This window comes from Coregonus clupeaformis, chromosome 20, assembly GCF_020615455.1.
Source record: "Coregonus clupeaformis isolate EN_2021a chromosome 20, ASM2061545v1, whole genome shotgun sequence".
In the NCBI taxonomy this organism is placed as follows: Eukaryota; Metazoa; Chordata; class Actinopteri; order Salmoniformes; family Salmonidae; genus Coregonus; species Coregonus clupeaformis.
In genome coordinates, this window is record NC_059211.1 from 40,284,731 (window position 1) to 40,306,666 (window position 21,936).

Consider the following 21,936-nt stretch of genomic DNA (forward strand, 5'->3'; position numbering starts at 1 on the left):
ATGTAGACACGTCTGTTGTGTGTTGCCGTGGGTGCAAGTCACGGCTCCTGGAAGTGGCTAATCCCCCACTACACAGGGAGCCTAGCTTAGCGCTTTAGAACAGAGAGGTTCAGGCCATCTCTAACCTTCTATTACAAAAAGTGCCAGCAGCGCTGATTCCTGATGGATGATTTCCACTAGTGTTTTCTTCTTTTGTTGTTATCTCAGACAAATAAGAGTGCTACTGTGAGGTTTTTATGTTCCTCCTTACAATAAATGGTTATTTCAAATAAGTTTGTGTCCATGAAAATGCTATTTTATCCAACCAGACATCTAAATGGTGTACTTATGGGTGCACTGGGCTGTCTCTGTCTGAGAAAACCAATCCAGTAGAGGGGTTAAAGTGAAAGTTCACTCTTTCCCAAATCATAGTTCTCTTGAGAGTATATACAGAAAGTTCCAGAGTGGAATTAATATATTAGGAGAAATTGGTAGAGCATGGCGCTTGCAACGCCAGGGTTGTGGGTTCGATTCCCACGGGGGGCCAGTATGAAAAAAAAAAATTTATGCACTCACTAACTGTAAGTCGCTCTGGATAACAGCGTCTGCTAAATGACTAAATGTAAATGTAAATACTAACAATCATTGGCACACCAAAAACTGAGAAAAAGCACAGCGGTATTTAGGCTCCCGCCTCTCTCATAAATATCAATTTCATCATACAGCCGTGGTGATCAATATAATTTAAGCAATAGAATAGGACTTAGAGTGTTTGCTTTATCTAATTGGCTAAACTGAAAAATGAGCTCCCTGTGGCGGTTGTATTAGAATGAGGGGTTTGGAGCTAAGGAGAGGAGGGGGGAGAGGGTGTGGGGGCTGATCAAGGGGATGCTCTCGTTTTGTCCACAGCATCCCATCAATCAACTCTAAGGACTCTGCCGGCCATCCGCAATTTGTCCCTGAGCTCCTGGACCAGCCCCCTCCACCTCCCCAACCCCCCTTACACACACACACATATATATATATATATATCTCACACACAGACCCCTCCTGCTGGTGAGGAGGCAGAGCAGAGCTCATCCTGTCACCACCTCGTTTTATAGTTGGGATCTGAAGGCTCTGGGTTATAAATTGTAGTGCAACATTCATTTTTTAAAAGCTGAGAAATCTATTGTGTAGTTAACTTTATGGAGCCGTGCATAACAGAAGGGAATAGATGGTTCTATTAGAGGTGAGGAGGGGTTGGGCCTCCATCCATCTCACTGGATGCTCCAGCAGGTCCCCACACTGCATTTGCATATCTCTGTGTGGTCAGACGCCCCACACACGCTGTCACTATCCATGCCAGCTGTAGTCCATTCACTAGGCAACCTTACTAAGTACTGTACCTACCGGTATCGCTATAGTTTTTTTCTCCTCTTGAGAAAATGTATCGTAGATCAAGAGGTAGGATTTACAATAGATAGTGTTAAGGTGTGTAAACAAGTACTGACATTTACTTTGAGGGTTTTACCTAAGAGGAAAACGATCATATTTGATTCAGTATCTTGACTCTTCAACTCATTAGCTGCTTCAATGATGACTAACAATACCTGTTGCACCTTGAAGTACCTGCTCATGTATTGTATAATGTGTTTGTGCAGGAATAAAGAGCCACACCTCTGTGTGTTTCAGGGCCGGAATTTGCTGCACTGGGCCTGTGACAGAGGCCACAAAGACCTGGTGTCTGTGTTACTGCAAAACAGTGCTGGCATTAACAGTCAGGTGAGTCTCTCTCTCACACACACACACACACATCTGGGGTTAGGGGTCAAGTGGCATTTGATGCAGAAGTTCACAGGGTCAGATATTTTAGGGGATTTCAAGATTTCTTTGAGATTCACAATTGTGTTAAAAGGGGCATGAAACCGACACAGTACACTCTGTCAACAGTCCAGCACACACCTCCCAAACACACACATACAGTTTACTTCACTACACACCACATAGTCAATTCTCTGTATCCGTGGAGGCCTAGTTTCTGTGGCTGGCCCAGTTTCTGTGGCTGGCCCAGGGGACTATAAGGCCCAGTGACACTCTCCCTAGAACCCTCTGAGCAGGTCTACTTTAATTCACTTTGTGATATTGACAAATCCCATGGGGTTTATCCAACACAGTAAGCAGGTAGATGTTGTTTAGTGACCTGGCTGTGGGGAGAAAAACCCTGTACGCATTCAGGTTTAGAGGCAGGCGGCTTTGTCTTAAGCTGGCTGAACGATGCATCGGGAAATTAATACTGTGGTGCGTACAGTTGTGGGGCAGGGGCTTTACTGCCCCACAGTAAGACAAATCAATTGGAAGTAATCAGGCAAATTGTTTGCATTATACAACCCATATAATCAGAACATTTGCAAATGACTTTCTTTTTGTGGCCATGAACCTTTTTTTGTGTGGATGAAAACCAGAGCGCTGGCTTATAAAGAATGATCTTGGTCTGCCTGGCAGTGGCTATGGTCATGGTTTAACAATAAAACATTACTACTTAAATGGAGGCATGTTAAATGCTGCATTGTAATTACAGAGAAGTGGAGCCTCTCTCTAAACTCATTGTAACATATACTGTATTTAGCCTTCATTTATGAATAATAACAGTAGTTACATTAACAGTACACTGATATAAATAAATGTGGTTAAATGTGGTCAAATCTAATACCTGTACATCTCTGGCATCTCTGATGAATTTCAGACACATGCTCTGGGAGAATGTGTGCAATATGCATAGCTATACACATGCATACTATTTCCTAGTGTAGGTACCAGTAAGTGTAATTGAATGGCAGACAGTCCTTATTAAGACCCAGTGTGAGAGGTCACTCAGCAGTCCCTCTCAGGTCATCAGGACCCCTATGGCCCATCTCCTTGGTCATGTCTAGATGGGATACAGCTTTTGTCAAATTGACATCAAAAGTTTTTTTAATTTTTTGCATTTTAGCTAACCCTTTTCCTAACCTTAACCCAATTCTCCTAACCTGCTACGTTAATTATCCTAACCTCCTAAAGTTCTCCTAAACCAGTTCTCCTAAACCTGCCATGAAAAGTCAATTTTGACAAAGGCTGTGTCCCTTCTAGACAAAACCCATCTTCCTTCTCTGTCTGTGCTCAGAGGTACCAAGTCAGTTGCCTGAGGATAAATATTAAGACAACTGGACTTTTGCACAATAATGATTGAGATCAGATTTTAGAGATGGCGTGGGGGTGGCCGAAAGGAAATACGACTAGCTAAATCCTACAACAGTCTCTGCCAAATTATTATACAATGTAAACCCCACGAAACCTGGAGTTGATGGGGATATAAAGCCTTCTACTTCTTATTAGATTCTATTACATTGCGGTTTTCAGTCACTTTCCGGCCATGCTGAACTAGACTACATGCCCTGGATGCTACATTCCTTTTTGCTGTTAAAAAAACTGGCAAACATGCATGTGGTAATAGTATCATAGTAGGTATGTACTGTAGTAGGTTTGACATATACAGTGGGGTCCGAAATTATTGACACCCTTGATAAAGATGAGCAGCAATGACTGTATCAAATAAATAATTCAAATACTGAGCTATATTGTATGCTCCATAAAATTGGGAAATTATATTATTTTATTCTAACACAATTGCTCAGAGAAAGAGATTCTGAGAAAAAGATCATACCCCCAAGACATGCTAACCTCCCCTGTTATTGGTAATGGTGAGAGTTTAGCATGTCTTGGGGGTATGATCTTTGTCACTCAACATTATTCATAATTAATTTAGGATTATCCTTATCCACATCAATGTAGAAGTGTTTAGAAACATATTATATTCTTATTTATAATAAAAGTGACTCCAAAATGACACAATACATTTATTTACCATTAATTACCATTGGGTACAAAATAATCTGAAATACAACCAGAACTAACAGCAAATGCATCCAACAAGTTTGTAGAGTCACAAGCTTGATGTAGTCATTGTGTCCGCCTGGAATTTAACCTTCCCAAATTCTCCCATGTCACCCCGCTCCTCCGCACACTCCACTGGCTTCCAGTCAAAGCTCGCATCCACTACAAGACCATGGTACTTGCCTACGGCGCAGCAAGAGGAACTGCCCCTCCCTACCTTCAGGCTCTGCTCAAATCCTACACCCCAACCCGAGTACTCCATTCTGCCACCTCTGGTCTCGATCAGCCCAGTCAAAGTTATGTTCTGTCCTGGCACCCCAATGGTGGAACACATCTGAAACCCTACCTATTCAAAGAGTATCTTAAGTAATCCCGCTGCACCCCCTCCTTACAGCCTTTCTTGAACTAACACTTGCACTTTTCCCCCATACTAGTTCTGACTTTGCCGATAGCTACTTTATTGAGGAAAAATTTACTTACTATGACTGTGATATGTGGTTGTCCCACCTAGCTATCTTAAGATGAATGCACTAACTGTATGTCGCTCTGGATAAGAGTGTCTGCTGAATTACGTAAATGTAAAATGTAATATGGAACCAAATACTAAACTTTTGACTACTTTATTTATTAGAATCTTTAGGGGTGTCGATAATTCTGACCCCAACCTTTTTTGAGATAAAAAAAAAAGGATTACTTGTTAAATTTTTTTTCTTTTTCTGAGCAATTGTATAAGTATAAAATAATACACTGCTCAAAAAAATAAAGGGAACACTTAAACAACACAATGTAACTCCAAGTCAATCACACTTCTGTGAAATCAAACTGTCCACTTAGGAAGCAACACTGATTGACAATACATTTCACATGCTGTTGTGCAAATGGAATAGACAACAGGTGGAAATTATAGGCAATTAGCAAGACACCCCCCAATAAAGGACTGGTTTTGCAGGTGGTGACCACAGACCACTTCTCAGTTCCTATGCTTCTTGGCTGATGTTTTGGTCACTTTTGAATGGTGGCGGTGCTTTCACTCTAGTGGTAGCATGAGACGGAGTCTACAACCCACACAAGTGGCTCAGGTAGTGCAGCTCATCCAGGATGGAACATCAATGCGAGCTGTGGCAAGAAGGTTTGCTGTGTCTGTCAGCGTAGTGTCCAGAGCATGGAGGCGCTACCAGGAGACAGGCCAGTACATCAGGAGACGTGGAGGAGGCCGTAGGAGGGCAACAACCCAGCAGCAGGACTGCTACCTCCGCCTTTGTGCAAGGAGGAGCAGGAGGAGCACTGCCAGAGCCCTGCAAAATGACCTCCAGCAGGCCACAAATGTGCATGTGTCTGCTCAAACGGTCAGAAACAGACTCCATGAGGGTGGTATGAGGGTCCGACGTCCACAGGTGGGGGTTGTGCTTACAGCCCAACACCGTGCAGGACGTTTGGCATTTGCCAGAGAACACCAAGATTGGCAAATTCGCCACTGGCGCCCTGTGCCCTTCACAGATGAAAGCAGGTTCACACTGAGCACGTGACAGACGTGACAGAGTCTGGAGACACCGTGGAGAACATTCTGCTGCCTGCAACATCCTCCAGCATGACCGGTTTGGCGGTGGGTCAATCATGGTGTGGGGTGCCATTTCTTTGGGGGTCCGCACAGCCCTCCATGTGCTCGCCAGAGGTAGCCTGACTGCCATTAGGTACCGAGATGAGATCCACAGACCCCTTGTGAGACCATATGCTGGTGCGGTTGGCCCTGGGTTCCTCCTAATGCAAGACAATGCTAGACCTCATGTGGCTGGAGTGTGTCAGCAGTTCCTGCAAGAGGAAGGCATTGATGCTATGGACTGGCCCGCCCGTTCCCCAGACCTGAATCCAATTGAGCACATCTGGGACATCATGTCTCGCTCCATCCACCAACGCCACGTTGCACCACAGACTGTACAGGAGTTGGCAGATGCTTTAGTCCAGGTCTGGGAGGAGATCCCTCAGGAGACCATCCGCCACCTCATCAGGAGCATGCCCAGGCGTTGTAGGGAGGTCATACAGGCACGTGGAGGCCACACACACTACTGAGCCTCATTTTGACTTGTTTTAAGGACATTACATCAAAGTTGGATCAGCCTATAGTGTGGTTTTCCACTTTAATTTTGAGGGTGACTCCAAATCCAGACCTCCATGGGTTGATAAATTTGATTTCCATTGATAATATTTGTGTGATTTTGTTGTCAGCACATTCAACTATGTAAAGAAAAAAGTATTTAATAAGATTATTTCATTCATTCAGATCTAGGATGTGTTATTTTAGTGTTCCCTTGATTTTTTTGAGCAGTGTATAATTTACCAATTTTTGGGGGCATACAATATAGCTCAGTATTATAATTATTTATTTTATACTGTCATTAATTTTCATCTTTATCAAAGGTGTTAATAATTTAGGACCCCACTGTGAGGGCCGACTCTAGCCTTTTGGGGGCCCTAAGCAAGATTTTGTTGCCCCCCCGCAATAACAGTTTGCCGTTTTAAAGCAAGTTTTCCGCAGTTCTACACATTTTGCCATGGGGGGAGAGAAAAATGTCCCTGAAATTCTACCAATTTTGTCATGACTTATGCCATGTTAATATGATATCTGAGTGAGAGTGACTAACAAAATCAATGGGGGCCCCATGGAGGTCAGGGCCCCTGGGCACGTGCCAGGTTGGTATTCGGCCATGAAGTTTAAATAGCTGGCTAGACTAATTTACCAATCTGAAAATTGTTAGCTGACATGGCTAATTGAGTGACTGGCAGTGAAAATGTAACAAAAAAATAGCTGATGCACAACCAAATTTCAGACTTGCACCTTGTGTATTCTACTATTCTAACTTTCAACAGTAAGTTAACACCCAGACTGAGGGTCGGGGCCCCCTAGCGGCCTGGAGCCCTAAGCGACCGCTTATGCCTGGAGCCGGCCCTGCCCACTTTGTGCGTTTTATATACAGTGCATTCTGAAAGTATTCAGATCCCTTGACTTTTTCCACGTTTTGTTACGTTACAGCCTTATTCTAAAATGGATAAAATTGTTTTTTTCCCTCATCAATCTACACACAATACCCCATGATGACTAAGCAAAAACAGGTTTTTAGAACTTTTTGCAAATGTATAAAAATACAACAGCTGAAATATTACATTTGCATAAGTATTCATACCCTTTACACAGTACTTTGTTGAAGCACCTTTGGCAGCAATTACAGCCTTGAGTCTTCTTGGGTAGGACACTACACGCTTGGCACACCTGTATTTGGGGAGTTTCTCCCGTTCCTCTCTGCAGATCCTCTCAAGTTTTGTCAGGTTGGATGGAGAGCGTTGCTGCACAGCTATTTTCAGGTCTCTCCAGAGATGTTCGATCGGGTTCAAGTCCGGGCTCTGGCTGGGCCACTCAAGGACATTCAGAGATTTGTCCCAAAGCCAAGAGCCACTCCTGCGTTGTCTTGGCTGTGTGCTTAGGGTCGTTGTCCTGTTGGAAGGTGGACCTTCACCCCAATCTGAGGTCCTGACCGCTTTGGAGCAGGTTTTCATCAAGGATCTCTCTGTACTTTGCTCTGTTAATCTTTGCCTCGATCCTGACTAGTCTCCCAGTCCCTGCAACTGAAAAACATCCCCACAGCATTATGCTGCCACCACCATGCTTCACCGTAGGGATGGTGCCAGGTTTCCTCCAGACGTGACGTGTGGCATTTAGGCCAAAGAGTTCAATCTTGATTTCATCTGACCAGATAATCTTGTTTCTCATGGTCTGAGAGTCTTTAGGTGCCTTTTGGCAAACTCCAAGCAGGCTGTCATGTGCCTTGTACTGAGGAGTGGCTTCCGTCTGGCCACTCTACCATGAAGGCCTGATTGGTGGAGTGCTGCAAAGATGGTTGTCCTTCTGGGAGGTTCTCCCATCTCCCCACAGAGGAACTCTATAGCGCTGTCAGAGTGACCATTGGGTTCTTGGTCACCTCCCTGACCAAGACCCTTCTCCCCCGATTGCTCAGTTTGGCCGGGCAGCCAGCTCTTGGAAGAGTCTTGGTGGTTCCAAACTTCTTCCATTTAAGAATGATGGAGGCCACTGTGTTCTTGGGGACCTTCAAGGCTGCAGAATTTATTTTGTACCCTTCCCAGGATCTGTGCCTCGACACAATCCTGTCTCGGAGCTCTACGGAAAATTCCTTCGACCTCATGGCTTGGTTTTGCTCTGACATGCACTTTCCAAATCATGTCCAATCAATTGAATTTACCACAGGTGGACTCCAATCAAGTTGTAGAAACATCTCAAGGATGGTCAATGGAAACAGGATGCCCCCGAGTCTCATAGCAAATGGTCTGAATACTTATGTAAATAAGGTATTTCTGTTTTTTATTTGTAATAGATTAGCAAACATTTCTAAAAACCTGTTTTCACTTTGTCATTATGGGGTATTGTGTGTAGATAGTTTATTTTTTAAATTCATTTTAGAATAAGGCTGTAACGTAACAAAGTGGAAAAAGTCAAGGGGTCTGAATACTTTCCAAAGACTATGTGTATGTATGTATGTGAATATATATATATATGTATGTATGTGAATATATATATATGTATGTATGTGAACACAGGCACACCTCATTCTACTGAATTAGGTACTGATTAGGTGATCACCTGAACCAAATCTTATTTAACGAGGAAAAGTATAAAAACCACTGCTGTGGTCATCACTATCCTCTTGCAATAGGACCAGCTGGATGGCAAAAACAGTGCTAATAGTACCTCAAACGTAATATTAATCAAAAAAATAACTATTGACCATGCCAAAAGAGTTGAAAAGGAAAGTTTTGAGTGAGGAAAAGAAGGGTTCAATTCTGGCTTTACTGGCAGAGGGATACAGTGAGCGTCAGGTTGCTTCCGTCCTTAACATTCCAAAGACGACGGTTCGAAACAGGCTCCTAGGGGCAGGGCTGAAGTCGTGCAAAGCTAGAAAAAAGCCCTTCATCAATGAGAAGCAAAGAAGAGCCAGGCTGAGGTTTGCAAAAGACCATAAGGATTGGACCGTAGAGGACTGGAGTAAGGTCATCTTCTCTGATGAGTCCAATTTTCAGCTTTGCCCAACACCTGGTCGTCTAATGGTTAGACGGAGACCTGGAGAGGCCTACAAGCCACAGTGTCTCGCACCCACTGTAAAATTTGGTGGAGGATCGGTGATGATCTGGGGGTGCTTCAGCAAGGCTGGAATCGGGCAGATTTGTCTTTGTGAAGGATGCATGAATCAAGCCACGTACAAGGTTGTCCTGGAAGAAAACTTGCTTCCTTTTGCTCTGACATTGTTCCCCAACTTTGAGGATTGGTTTTTCCAGCAGGACAATGCGCCATGCCACACAGCCAGGTCAATCAAGGTGTGGATGGAGGACCACCAGATCAAGACCCTGTCATGGCCAGCCCAATCTCCAGACCTGAACCCCATTGAAAACTTCTGGAATGTGATCAAGAGGAAGATGGATGATCACAAGCCATCAAACAAAGCCGAGTCATCAAGGCAAAGGGTGGCTATTTGAAGAATCTCAAATATAAAATATATTTTGATTTGTTTAACACTTTTTTTGGTTACTACATGATTCCATATGTGTTATTTCATAGTTTTGATGTCTTCACTATTATTCTATAATGTAAAAAATATTTAAAATGTTGAATGAGGAAGTGTGTCCAAACTTTTGACTGGTACTATATATATATATGTATATGTGTGTATGTATAATGTTATATATCATTGGCAGACTATCAAAGAATATAAATTGTAAATGGTCCCATGAATGCGAGAAGTCTCCACCGTTTTACGTCCTCACATTCCTTTTGTCTGTATATGATAGGGAGAAGAGGAGGTGTGGTGTTGGGTTTGTTGGGTATTGGATATCCCAGTAATCTGCATTGACCTCTGCCAACTGCCGTTAAATAAAGATAAACGTGATTTATGTTTAATTTGTTGATTAAAAAATAAAAAAATAAAAATGCGTTCAGTGAAAATCGTTGGAAATTAATCAACTGATTGTTTCAGTGGATGTCCAAACCCGGTATCCTGCATTATGGACTGTTTGATTCTAATCTGGGATCAGAAGGGACTACAATAGGTAGCTCTGTCCATGAATACCCAGATCAACTGTATACCACCTGTCAACAGCAGAATGCCACACACTGGCACATAACCAACATATCACTGCTTCTCTACTGCACTTTAACAAATTAACCCCAGAAACTGGGCTGGATGGCAGAACTGGAGCTTTGTGTGAAGTAGGGTACCATGTTTGTAAAGTCAGAAGCATCACTCAATTATTTTATGTGGGCTGACATTTAGTGTACTGCATTGTAATAAAGGCATATCCAAATATCCTCAAAATTCCATTATATGTGAGGAGAGAGAAACATGATTATTCAGTTTACTGGAATTTTACAGGAATTTAAAAGTTTAAAATCCTTAGGAGTCTTGATGTATCGGTGCGTCAAACTAAGTAACATAATAAAACAAATCCCCATAAAAATCTGTACGTTTATGCTAGAGCTATCTCAATCCACCGCATCTGCCTATGTCAGCCTTCCTCATCTGCAGTTGAAGGTGGCCGAGCAACAGCTGTGTTTGTCAGACCACGAAAACGTCTGTAGTGTCCGAACAGACGCCTACAAACTAATACCACTCTATGGAAAGGGGAGACTCACGAACACACGATGTTCTCCTTTTTGCTCTACGACCCCCGCAAGTGTCACGGGACTCGTCTGAAGGTAACCTATACAAATGAATGGAAGTATGGAGGTAGTTTTGTGGCAACAAAAATAATGTTAAAAATGTTTTGAAAAATATAGGATAGACACTTCAAAACCTTTCTTAATTATGATACATTTTTTTGCTGTTTTTAGACATTTTAGATTTGTAATTTTTTTTTTATAAAACAAAATGAAATGCCACATTTACATAAGTATTCAGACCCTTTACTCAGTACTTTGTTGAAGCACCTTTGGCAGCTATTACAGCCTCGAGTCTTCTTGGGTATGACACTATAAGCTTGGCACAGCTGTATTTGGGGAGTTCCTTCCATTCTTCTCTGCAGATCCTCTCAAGCTCTGTCAGGTTGTATGGGGAGAGTCGCTGCACACTATTTTCAGGTCTCTCCAGAGATGTTCGATCTGGTTCAAGTCCGGGCTATGGCTGTGCCACTTAAGGACATTCAGAGACTTGTCCCGAAGCCACTCCTGCGTTGTCTTGGCTGTGTGCTTAGGTTCATTGTCCTGTTGGAATATGAACCTTCGCCCCAGTCTGAGGTCCTGAGTGCTCTGGAGCGGGTTTTCATGAAGGATCTCTCTGTACTTTGCTCCGTTCATCTTTCCCTCGATCCTGACTAGTCTCCCAGTCCCTGCCGCTGAAAAACATCCCCACAGCATGATGCTGCCACCACCATGCTTCACCGTAGGGATGGTGCCAGGTTTCCTCTAGACATGACACTTGGCATTCAGGCCAAGGAGTTCCATCTTTGTTTCATCTGACCAGATAATCTTGTTTCTCATGGTCTGAGAGTCCTTTAGATGCCTTTTGGCAAGCTCCAAGTGGGCTGTCATGTCCTTTTATTGAGGAGTGGCTCCCGTCTGGCCACTACCATAAAGGCCTGATTGGTGGAGTACTGCAAAGATGGTTGTCCTTCTGGAAGGTTCTCCCATCTCCACAGAAGAACTCTGGAACGCTGTCAGAGTGACCATCGGGTTCTTGGTCACCTCCCTGACCAAGACCCTTCTCCCCCGATTGCTCAGTTTGGCCGGGCGGCCAGCTCTAGAAAGTGTATTTTTTGGTACCCTTCCCAAGATCTGTGCCTCGACACAATCCTGTCTCGGAGATCTACGGACAATTCAAAAAATCTGTTTTCACTTTGTCGTTATGGGGTATTGTGTGTAGATGAGGGGAAAAAATTATTCAATTATATCAATTTTAGAATAAGGCTGTAACGTAACAAAATGTGGAAAACGTGAAGGGGTCTGAATACTTTCTGAATGCACTGTAGGATAGGCCTTGATTAGAATACAGTGTGTATATATAGAGTGGGGGAAAAAAGTATTTAGTCAGCCACCAATTGTGCATGTTCTCCCACTTGAAACGATGAGAGAGGCCTGTAATTTTCATCATAGGTACACGTCAACTATGACAGACAAAATGAGAAAAAAATTCCAGAAAATCACATTGTAGGATTTTTAATGAATTTATTTGCAAATTATGGTGGAAAATAAGTATTTGGTCAATAACAAAAGTTTCTCAATACTTTGTTATATACCCTTTGTTGGCAATGACACAGGTCAAACGTTTTCTGTAAGTCTTCACAAGGTTTTCACACACTGTTGCTGGTATTTTGGCCCATTCCTCCATGCAGATCTCCTCTAGAGCAGTGATGTTTTGGGGCTGTCGCTGGACAACACAGACTTTCAACTCCCCTCCAAAGATTTTCTATGGGGTTGAGATCTGGAGACTGGCTAGGCCACTCCAGGACCTTGAAATGCTTCTTACGAAGCCACTCCTTCGTTGCCCGGGCGGTGTGTTTGGGATCATTGTCATGCTGAAAGACCCAGCCACGTTTCATCTTCAATGCCCTTGCTGATGGAAGGAGGTTTTCACTCAAAATCTCACGATACATGGCCCCATTCATTCTTTCCTTTACACAGATCAGTCGTCCTGGTCCCTTTGCAGAAAAACAGCCCCAAAGCATGATGTTTCCACCCCCATGCTTCACAGAAGGTATGGTGTTCTTTGGATGCAACTCAGCATTCTTTGTCCTCCAAACACGACGAGTTGAGTTTTTACCAAAAAGTTATATTTTGGTTTCATCTGACCATATGACATTCTCCTAATCCTCTTCTGGATCATCCAAATGCACTCTAGCAAACTTCAGACGGGCCTGGACATGTACTGGCTTAAGCAGGGGGACACGTCTGGCACTGCAGGATTTGAGTCCCTAGCGGCGTAGTGTGTTACTGATGGTAGGCTTTGTTACTTTGGTCCCAGCTCTCTGCAGGTCATTCACTAGGTCCCCCCGTGTGGTTCTGGGATTTTTGCTCACCGTTCTTGTGATCATTTTGACCCCCACGGGGTGAGATTTTGCGTGGAGCCCCAGATCGAGGGAGATTATCAGTGGACTTGTATGTCTTCCATTTCCTAATAATTGCTCCCACAGTTGATTTCTTCAAACCAAGCTGCTTACCTATTGCAGATTCAGTCTTCCCAGCCTGGTACAGGTCTACAATTTTGTTTCTGGTGTCCTTTGACAGCTCTTTGGTCTTGGCCATAGTGGAGTTTGGAGTGTGACTGTTTGAGGTTGTGGACAGGTGTCTTTTATACTGATAACAAGTTCAAACAGGTGCCATTAATACAGGTAACGAGTGGAGGACAGAGGAGCCTCTTAAAGAAGAAGTTACAGGTCTGTGAGACCCAGAAATCTTGCTTGTTTGTAGGTGACCAAATACTTATATTCCACCATAATTTGCAAATAAATTCATTAAAAAATCCTACAATGTGATTTTCTGGATTTTTTTCTTCTCAATTTGTCTGTCATAGTTGACGTGTACCTATGATGAAAATTACAGGCCTCTCTCATTTTTTTAAGTGGGAGAACTTGCACAATTGGTGGCTGACTAAATACTTTTTTGGTGTTCACCAAAATGTATGTGGGAGACTCCCCAAACATATGGAAGAAGGTACTCCGGTCAGATGAGACTAAAATTGAGCTTTTTGGCCATCAAGGAAAACGCTATGTCTGGCGCAAACCAAACACCTCTCATCACCCCGAGAACACCATCCCCACAGTGAAGCATGGTGGTGGCAGCATCATGCTGTGGGGATGTTTTTCATCGGCAGGGACTGGGAAACTGGCCAGAATTGAAGGAATGGTGAATGGCGCAAAATACAGGGAAATTCTTGAGGGATACCTGTTTCAGTCTTCCAGAGATTTGAGACTAGTACGGAGGTTCACCTTCCAGCAGGACAATGACCCTAAGCATACTGCTAAAGCAACACTCGAGTGGTTTAAGGGGAAACATTTAAATGTCTTGGAATGGCCATGCTGTAAGTAAGCATTTCACTGTAATGTCTGCACCTGTTGTATTCAGCGCATGTGGCCAATAAAATTTGATTTGATTTGATTTTTAAAGCCCAGACCAGTTTTGAGGGAGCATGCAATTGGCATGATGACTGCAGGAATGTCCACCAGAGCTGTTGCCAGATAATTTAATGTTCATTTCTCTACCATTAGCCGCCTCCAACGGCGTTTTAGAGAATTTGCCAGTACGTCCAACCGGCCTTACATCCACAGACCACGTGTAACCACACCAGCCCAGGACCTCCACTTCCGGCTTCTTCACCTGCAGGATCGTCTGAGACCAGCCACCCGGAAAGCTGACGAAACTGTGGGTTTGTACAACTGTCAGAAGCCGTCTCAGGGATGCTCATCTGTGTGCTCGTCGTCCTCACCAGGGTCTTGACCTGACTGCAGTTTGCCTTCAGTGGGCAAATGTTCACCTTCTATGGCCACTGGCAAGCTGGAGAAGTGTGCTCTTCACGGATTAATCCCAGTTTCAACTGTACCGGGCAGATGGCAGACAGCGTGTTTGGTGTCTTGTGGGCATGCGGTTTGCTGATGTCAATGTTGTGAACAGAGTGCCCCATGGTAGCGGTGGGGTTATGGTATGGGCAGGCATAAACTACGGACAACGAACACAATTGCATTTTATCAATGGCAATTTGAATGCACAGAGATACTGTGACGAGATTCGTAGGCCCATTGTCGTGCCATTCATCCGTCACCATCACCTCATGTTTCAGCATGATAATGCACAGCCTCATGTCACAAGGATCTGTACACAATTCCTGGAAGCTGAAAATGTCCCAGTTCTTCCATGACCTGCATACTCACCAGACTCACCATGCCACCCATTGAGCATGTTTGGTATGCTCATACTTGAGTAAAAATAAAGTTAAGTTAATAGAAAATGACTCAAGTAAAATTGAAAGTCACCCAGTAAAATACTAATTGAGTAAAAGTCTAAAAGTGTTTGGTTTTAAATATACTTACAGTGCCTTGCAAAAGTATTCATCCGCCTTGGCGTTTTTCCTATTTTGTTGCATTACAACCTGTAATTTAAATTGATTTTTATTTGGATTTCATGTAATGGACATACACAAAATAATGGAATGAAAAAAAGAACTTGTTTCAGAAAATTCAAAAAAATAAATAATGGAAAAGTGGTGCTTGCATATGTATTCACCCCCTTTGCTATGAAGCCCCTAAATAAGATCTGGTGCAACCAATTACCTTCAGAAGTCCCATAATTAGTTAGATTGCACACAGGTGGACTTTATTTAAGTGTCACATGATCTCAGTATATATACAACTGTTCTGAAAGGCCCCAGAGTCTGCAACACCACTAAGCAAGGGGCACCACCAAGCAAGCGGCACCATGAAGACCAAGGAGCTCTCCAAACAGGTCAGGGACAAAGTTGTGGAGAAGTACAGATCAGGGTTGGGTTATAAAAAAATATCTGAAACGTTGAACATCCCACAGAGCACCATTAAATCCATTATTAAAAAATTTAAAGAATATGGCACCACAACAAACCTGCCAAGAGAGGGCCACCCACCAAAACTCATGGACCACACAAGGAGGGCATTAATCAGAGGCAACAAAGAGACCAAAGATAACCCTGAAGGAGCTGCAAAGCTCCACAGCGGAGATTGGAGTATCTGTCCATAGGACCACTTTAAGGCGTACACTCCACAGAGCTGGGCTTTACGGAAGAGTGGCCAGAAAAAAGCCATTGCGTAAAGAAAACACAGTTTGGTGTTCACCAAAATGTATGTGGGAGACTCCCCAAACATATGGAAGAAGGTACTCCGGTCAGATGAGACTAAAATTGAGCTTTTTGGCCATCAAGGAAAACGCTATGTCTGGCGCAAACCCAACACCTCTCATCACCCCGAGAACACCATCCCCACAGTGAAGCATGGTGGTGGCAGCATCATGCTGTGGGGATGTTTTTCATCGGCAGGGACTGGGAAACTGGCCAGAATTGAAGGAATGGTGAATGGCGCTAAATACAGGGAAATTCTTGAGGGATACCTGTTTCAGTCTTCCAGAGATTTGAGACTGGGACGGAGGTTCACCTTCCAGCAGGACAATGACCCTAAGCATACTGCTAAAGCAACACTCGAGTGGTTTAAGGGGAAACATTTAAATGTCTTGGAATGGCCATGCTGTAAGTAAGCATTTCACTGTAATTTCACTGTAATGTCTGCACCTGTTGTATTCAGCGCATGTGGCCAATAAAATTTGATTTGATTTGATTTTTAAAGCCCAGACCTCAATCCAATTGAGAATCTGTGGTATGACTTAAAGATTGCTGTACACCAGCGGAACCCATCCAACTTGAAGGAGCTGCAGCAGTTTTGCCTTGAAGAATGGGCAAAAATCCCAGTGTCTAGATGTGCCACGCTTATAGAGACATACCCCAAGAGACTTGCAGCTGTAATTGCTGCAAAAGGTGGCTCTACAAAGTATTGACTTTGGGGGGGTGAATAGTTCTGCACGCTCAAGTTTTCTGTTTTTTTTTGTCTAATTTCTTGTTTCACAAAAAAAAATATTTTGCATCTTCAAAGTGGTAGGCATGTTATGTAAATCAAATGATACAAACCTCCCAAAAATCCATTTAAATTCCAGGTTATATTATGTAAACAAGACAGCACAATTTTCTTTAAAAAAAAATATTTACAGATAGCCAGGGGCACACTCCAACACTCAGACATAATTTACAAACAAAGCATTTGTGTTTAGTGAGTCTGCCAGATCAGATGCAGTAGGGATGACCAGGGATTTTCTCTTGATAAGTGTGTGAATTGGACCAGTTTCCTGTCCTGCTAATCATTCAAAATGTAACGAGTACTTTCGGGTGTCAGGGAAAATGTATGGCGTAAAAAGTGCATTATTTCTTTAGGAATGTAGTGAAGTAAAAGTTGTCCAAAATATAAATGGTAAAGTACTTTACACCACTGCTGCGAAGGAGATGTCGTGCTGGATGAGGCAAATGGTGGTCACAACAGATAGAGGCTGGTTTTCTTATCCTTTTAAAAGGTATCTGTGACCAACCTATGTGAAATCCATAGATTAGGGCTTAATGAATGTATTTAAATTGACTGATTTCCATATATGAACTGTAACTCAGTAAAATCTTTTAAATTGTTGCATGTTGCATTTATATTTTTGTTTAGTGTGTATATAGGGCAACCGTCTCTAAGGTGCAGGGTTGAGTACCGGGTGGTAGCCGGCTATTGACAGTGACTAAAGTACAGGGCAGGTGACTGGGTGGAGGCCGGCTAGTGGTTGACTGTTTAACAGTCTGATGGCCTGGAGATAGGTGTTTTACAGTATCTGTCCTTCCTGTGACACCGGGTGCTGCAGATGTCCTGGAAGGCAGACAGTGTGCCCCCGCACTACCCTTTGGAGAGCCCTGCGGTTTCGGACGGTGCAGTTGCCGTACCAGGACCAGTAATACAGCCCAACAGGATGCTCTCAATGGTGCATCTGTAGAAGTTTGTGAGGGTCTTAGGGGTCAAGTTGAATTTCTTCATCCTCTTGAGGTTGAAAAGGCGCTGTTACACCTTCTCTACCACACTGTCTGTGTGGAAGGACCATTTCAGGTTGTCAGTGATATGCACGCCGAGGAACTTGAAGCTTTTCACCCTCTTCACCGCAGCCCCGTTGATGTGGATTGGGGCGTGGTCCCTCTGCTGTCTCCTGAATTCAATTATCAGCTTCTTAATTTTGTTAAGGGATAGGTTATTTTCCTGGCAGCACTCCGCCAGGGCCCTCACGTCCTCCCTGTAGGCTGTCTCATCGTTGTTGGTAATCAGGCCTACCACTGTTGTGTCGTCTGCAAACTTAATGATTGAAGACATGCATGGCCACGCTGTCATGTGTGAACAGGGAGTACAGTAGGGGGCTGAGCACGCACCCTTGCGGGGCCCCCGTGTTGAGGATCAGCGTAGCGGAGGTGTTGTTGCCTACCTTCACCACCTGGGGGCGACCCGTCAGGAAGTCCAGGGCCCAGTTGCACAGGGCGGGGTTCAGACCCAGGGCCCCAAGCTTAGTGATGAGCTTGGAGGGCACTATGGTGTTGAAGGCTGAGCTGTAGTCGATGAACAACATTCTTACGTAGGTATTCCTCTTGTCCAGATGGGAAAGGGCAGTGTGCAGTGCGATGGCAATTGCATCATCCGTGGATCTTTTGGGGCAGTATGCAAATTGTAGTGGGTCTAGGGTGTCAGGTAAGGTGAGGGGGATATGATCCTTAACTTAGCACTTCATAATGACAGAAGTGAGTGCAATGGGGCGATAGTCATTTAGTTCAGTTACCTCAAGTTCTTGGGTACAGGAACAATGGTGGACATCTTGAAGCAAGTGGGGACCACAGACTGGGATAGGGAGAGATTGAACATGTCCATATACACTCCAGCCAGTTGGTCTGCACTTTCTCTGAGGATGCAGCTAGGGATGCCTTCTGGGCAGGCCATGGTGGCCTGTGTCGGCTGGCACTGTGTTTTCCTCAAAGCGGGCGAAGAAGGTGTTTAGCTTGTCCGGGAGCAAGGAGTCAGTGTCCGCGACGTGGCTGGTTTTCCCTTTATAATCTGTGATTGTCTGGAGTCCCTGCCACACACACGTGTCGTGTCTGAGCCATTGAATTGCTACTAGTTTTGCCTGTTTGAGTGCCTTACAGAGGGCATATCTGGACTGTTTGTATTCGTCCATATTCCCAGTCACCTTGCTGTGGTTAAATGCGGTGGTTCGCACTTTCAGTTCTGCGCAAATGCTGCCATCTATCCATGGTTTTTGGTTTGGATACGTTCTAATCATCACAGTGGGAACAACATCCCCTATGCACTTCCTGATGAACTCAGTCACAGAGTCAGTGTATTACGCCAATGTTATTCGCAGAGGCAACCCAGAACATATCCATGTCTGAGTGATCAAAACAATCTTGATAGATTCCGATTGGTCAGACCAATGTTGAACAGTCCTTACCACGGGAACTTCCTGTTTAAGTTTCTACCTATAAGAAGGGAGGAACAGAATGGAGGTGTGATCTGATTTGCCAAAGGGAGGGCTGGGGACGGCCTTGTAGCCGTCCCGGAAGGGGGAGTAGCAATGGTCAAGAGTTCTTGATGAGCGAGTAACGCAGGCGATCTGTTGATAAAACCTCAGTAGCGTTTTCCTCAGATTTGCTTTATTAAAGTCCCCAGCTACAATAAATGTGGCCTCAGGATATGCGATTTCCAGTTTGCACAAAGTCCAGTGTAGTTCCTTGAGAGGTGTCGGCTTGAGGGGGACTATACACGGCCGTGACGATGACCTAAGAGAATTCTCTCAGGAGGTAATGCATTCTGCATTTGATAGTGAGGTATTCCAAATCGGGAGAACAAAAGGACTTGAGTTCCTGTACTTTACCACAATCACACCATGAGTAGTTAATTCAACCCCTTTGTAAGTTCAGGAGTAAAACTGTAAAGTCACATAAGTTGTATGGACTCAATATGTGTGCAGTAATACTGTTTAACATGATACCTCACACATACAATTATCTGTAAGGTCCCTCAGTCGAGCAGTGAATTTCAAACACAGATTCAACCACAAAGACCAGGGAGGATTTCCAATGCCTCGCAAAAGAAGGGCACCTATTGGTAGATGGGTCAAAATAAAAAAAAGCAGACATTGACTATCCCTTTGAGCATGGTGAAGTTATTACTTTGGATGGTTTATCAATACATCCAGTCACTTCAAAGATACAGGCTTCCTTCCTAACTCGATTGCCGGAGAGGAAGGAAACCGCTCAGGGATTTCACCATGAGGCCAATGGTGACTTTAAAACAGTTACAGAGTTTAATGGCTGTGATAGGAGAAAACTGAGGATGGATCAACAATATTGTAGTTACGCCACAATACTAACCTAATTGACAGAGTGAAAAGAAGTAAGGCTGTACAGAATAAAAATATTCCAAAACATACATCCTGTTTGCAATTCAGCACTGAAGTAAAACTGCAAAAAATGTGGCAAAGAAATATACTTTATGTCCTAAATACAAAGCGTTATGTTTGGGGCAAATCCAACACAGCACATCACTGAGTACCACTCTTCATATTTTCTAGCATGGTAGTGGCTATGGGTATGCTTGTTATCTGCAAGGTTTTTTAGGATAAAAGAACAGGCAAAATCCTAGAGGAAAACCTTGTTCATTCTGCTTTCCAACAGACACTGGGAGACAAATTCACCTTTCAGCAGGAAAATAACCTAAAATACAAGGCCAAATATATACTGGAGTTACTTACCAAGACATCATTGAATGTTCCTGAGTGGCCTAGTTACAGTTTTGACTTAAATTGGCTTGAAAATCTATGGCAAGACTTGGAAATGGCTGTCTAGCAATAATCAACAACCAACTTAACAGAGCTTGAAGAATTATTTTAATAATGTGCAAATATTCTACAATTCAGGTGTGCAAAGCTCTTGAGAGTTACAAAGAAAGACTCACAGCTGTAAACATTGACAAAGGTGATTCTAACATGTATTGACTCGGGTGTGAATACTTATATAAATGAGATCATATTTCTGTATTTCATTTCAATACATTTGCAAAAATGTCTAAAAACATGTTTTCACTTTGTCATTAATGGGGTATTGTGTGTAGATGGGTGAGAATTCAGGCTGTAACACAACAAAATGTGCAATAAGTCAAGGGGTATGAATACTTTCTGAAGGCACTGTATGTATGTATGTATGTATGTATGTATGTATGTATGTATGTATGTATGTATGTATATGTATGTGTATATATATATATATATATATATATATATATATATATATATATATGTATATATATTATTTTTTAATTCATTTTCAGGATGGAAAAACACTGTGTGAAATTAAACGACTAAAACCAAAGTATGTAGAAAAGATAATGGACCTAAAGTGCGAAAGGTATTCAGAAGGTATTCAGACCCCTTGACTTTTTCCACATTTTGTTATGTTACAGCCTTATTCTAAAATGGGTTAAATAAATACAAATCCTCATCAATCTACACACAATACCCCATAATGAAGAAGCGAAAACAGGTTTTTAGAATGTTTTGCAAATGTATTAAAAATAAAAAAAACATACCTTATTTACATACGTATTCAGACCCTTCGCAATGAGACTCGAAATTAAGCTCAGGTGCATCCTGTTTCCATTGATTATCCTTGATGTTTCTACAGCTTGGAGTCCACCTGTGGTAAATTCAATTGATTGGACACAAATACAAAAAAAATGTATGCACGCATGACTGTAAGTCGCATTGGATAAAAGCGTCATATTATTATTATGATTTGGAAAGGCACACACCTATCTATATAAGGTCCCACAGTTGACAGTGCATGTCAGAGCAAAAACCATGCCATGAGGTCGAAGGAATTGTCCGTAGAGCTCCAAGACAGGATTGTGTCGAGGCACAGATCTGTTAAAGGGTACCGAAAAATGTCTGCAGCATTGAAGGTCCCCAAGAACACAGTGGCCTCCATCATTCTTAAATGGAAGAAGTTTGGAACCACCAAGACTCTTCCTAGAACTGGCCCCCCGGCCAAACAGAGCAATCGGGGGAGAAGGGCCTTGGTCAGGGAGGAGACCAAGAACCTGATGGTCACTCTGACAGAGCTCCAGAGTTCCTCTGTGGAGGTGGGAGAACCTTCCAGAAGGACAACAGTCTCTGCAGCACTCCACCAATCAGGCCTTTATGGTAGGGTGGCTAGACGAAAGCCACTCCTCATTAAAAGACACATGACAGCCTGCTTGGAGTTTGCCAAAAAGCCCCTAAAGGACTCTCAGACCATGAGAAAAAGATGATCTGGTCTGATGAAACCAAGATTGAACTCTTTGGCCTGAATGCCAAGCGTCACGTCTAGAGGAAACCTGGCACCATCCCTACGGTGAAACATAGTGGTGGCAGTATCATGCTGT

At 43.3% G+C, this 21,936-nt stretch overlaps 1 protein-coding gene across 1 annotated transcript in view; it reads left to right on the plus strand.

Moving 5' to 3' along the window:
- The window catches only part of acbd6 (acyl-CoA binding domain containing 6), a 53,039-nt gene that overhangs the window by 10,915 nt on the left and 20,188 nt on the right, over window positions 1-21,936 (plus strand). The window contains exon 6 of the mRNA XM_041839298.2: window positions 1,654-1,743. Coding sequence (XP_041695232.1) covers window positions 1,654-1,743 — 90 coding nt within the window. The remainder of the gene's footprint in view (window positions 1-1,653; window positions 1,744-21,936) is intronic.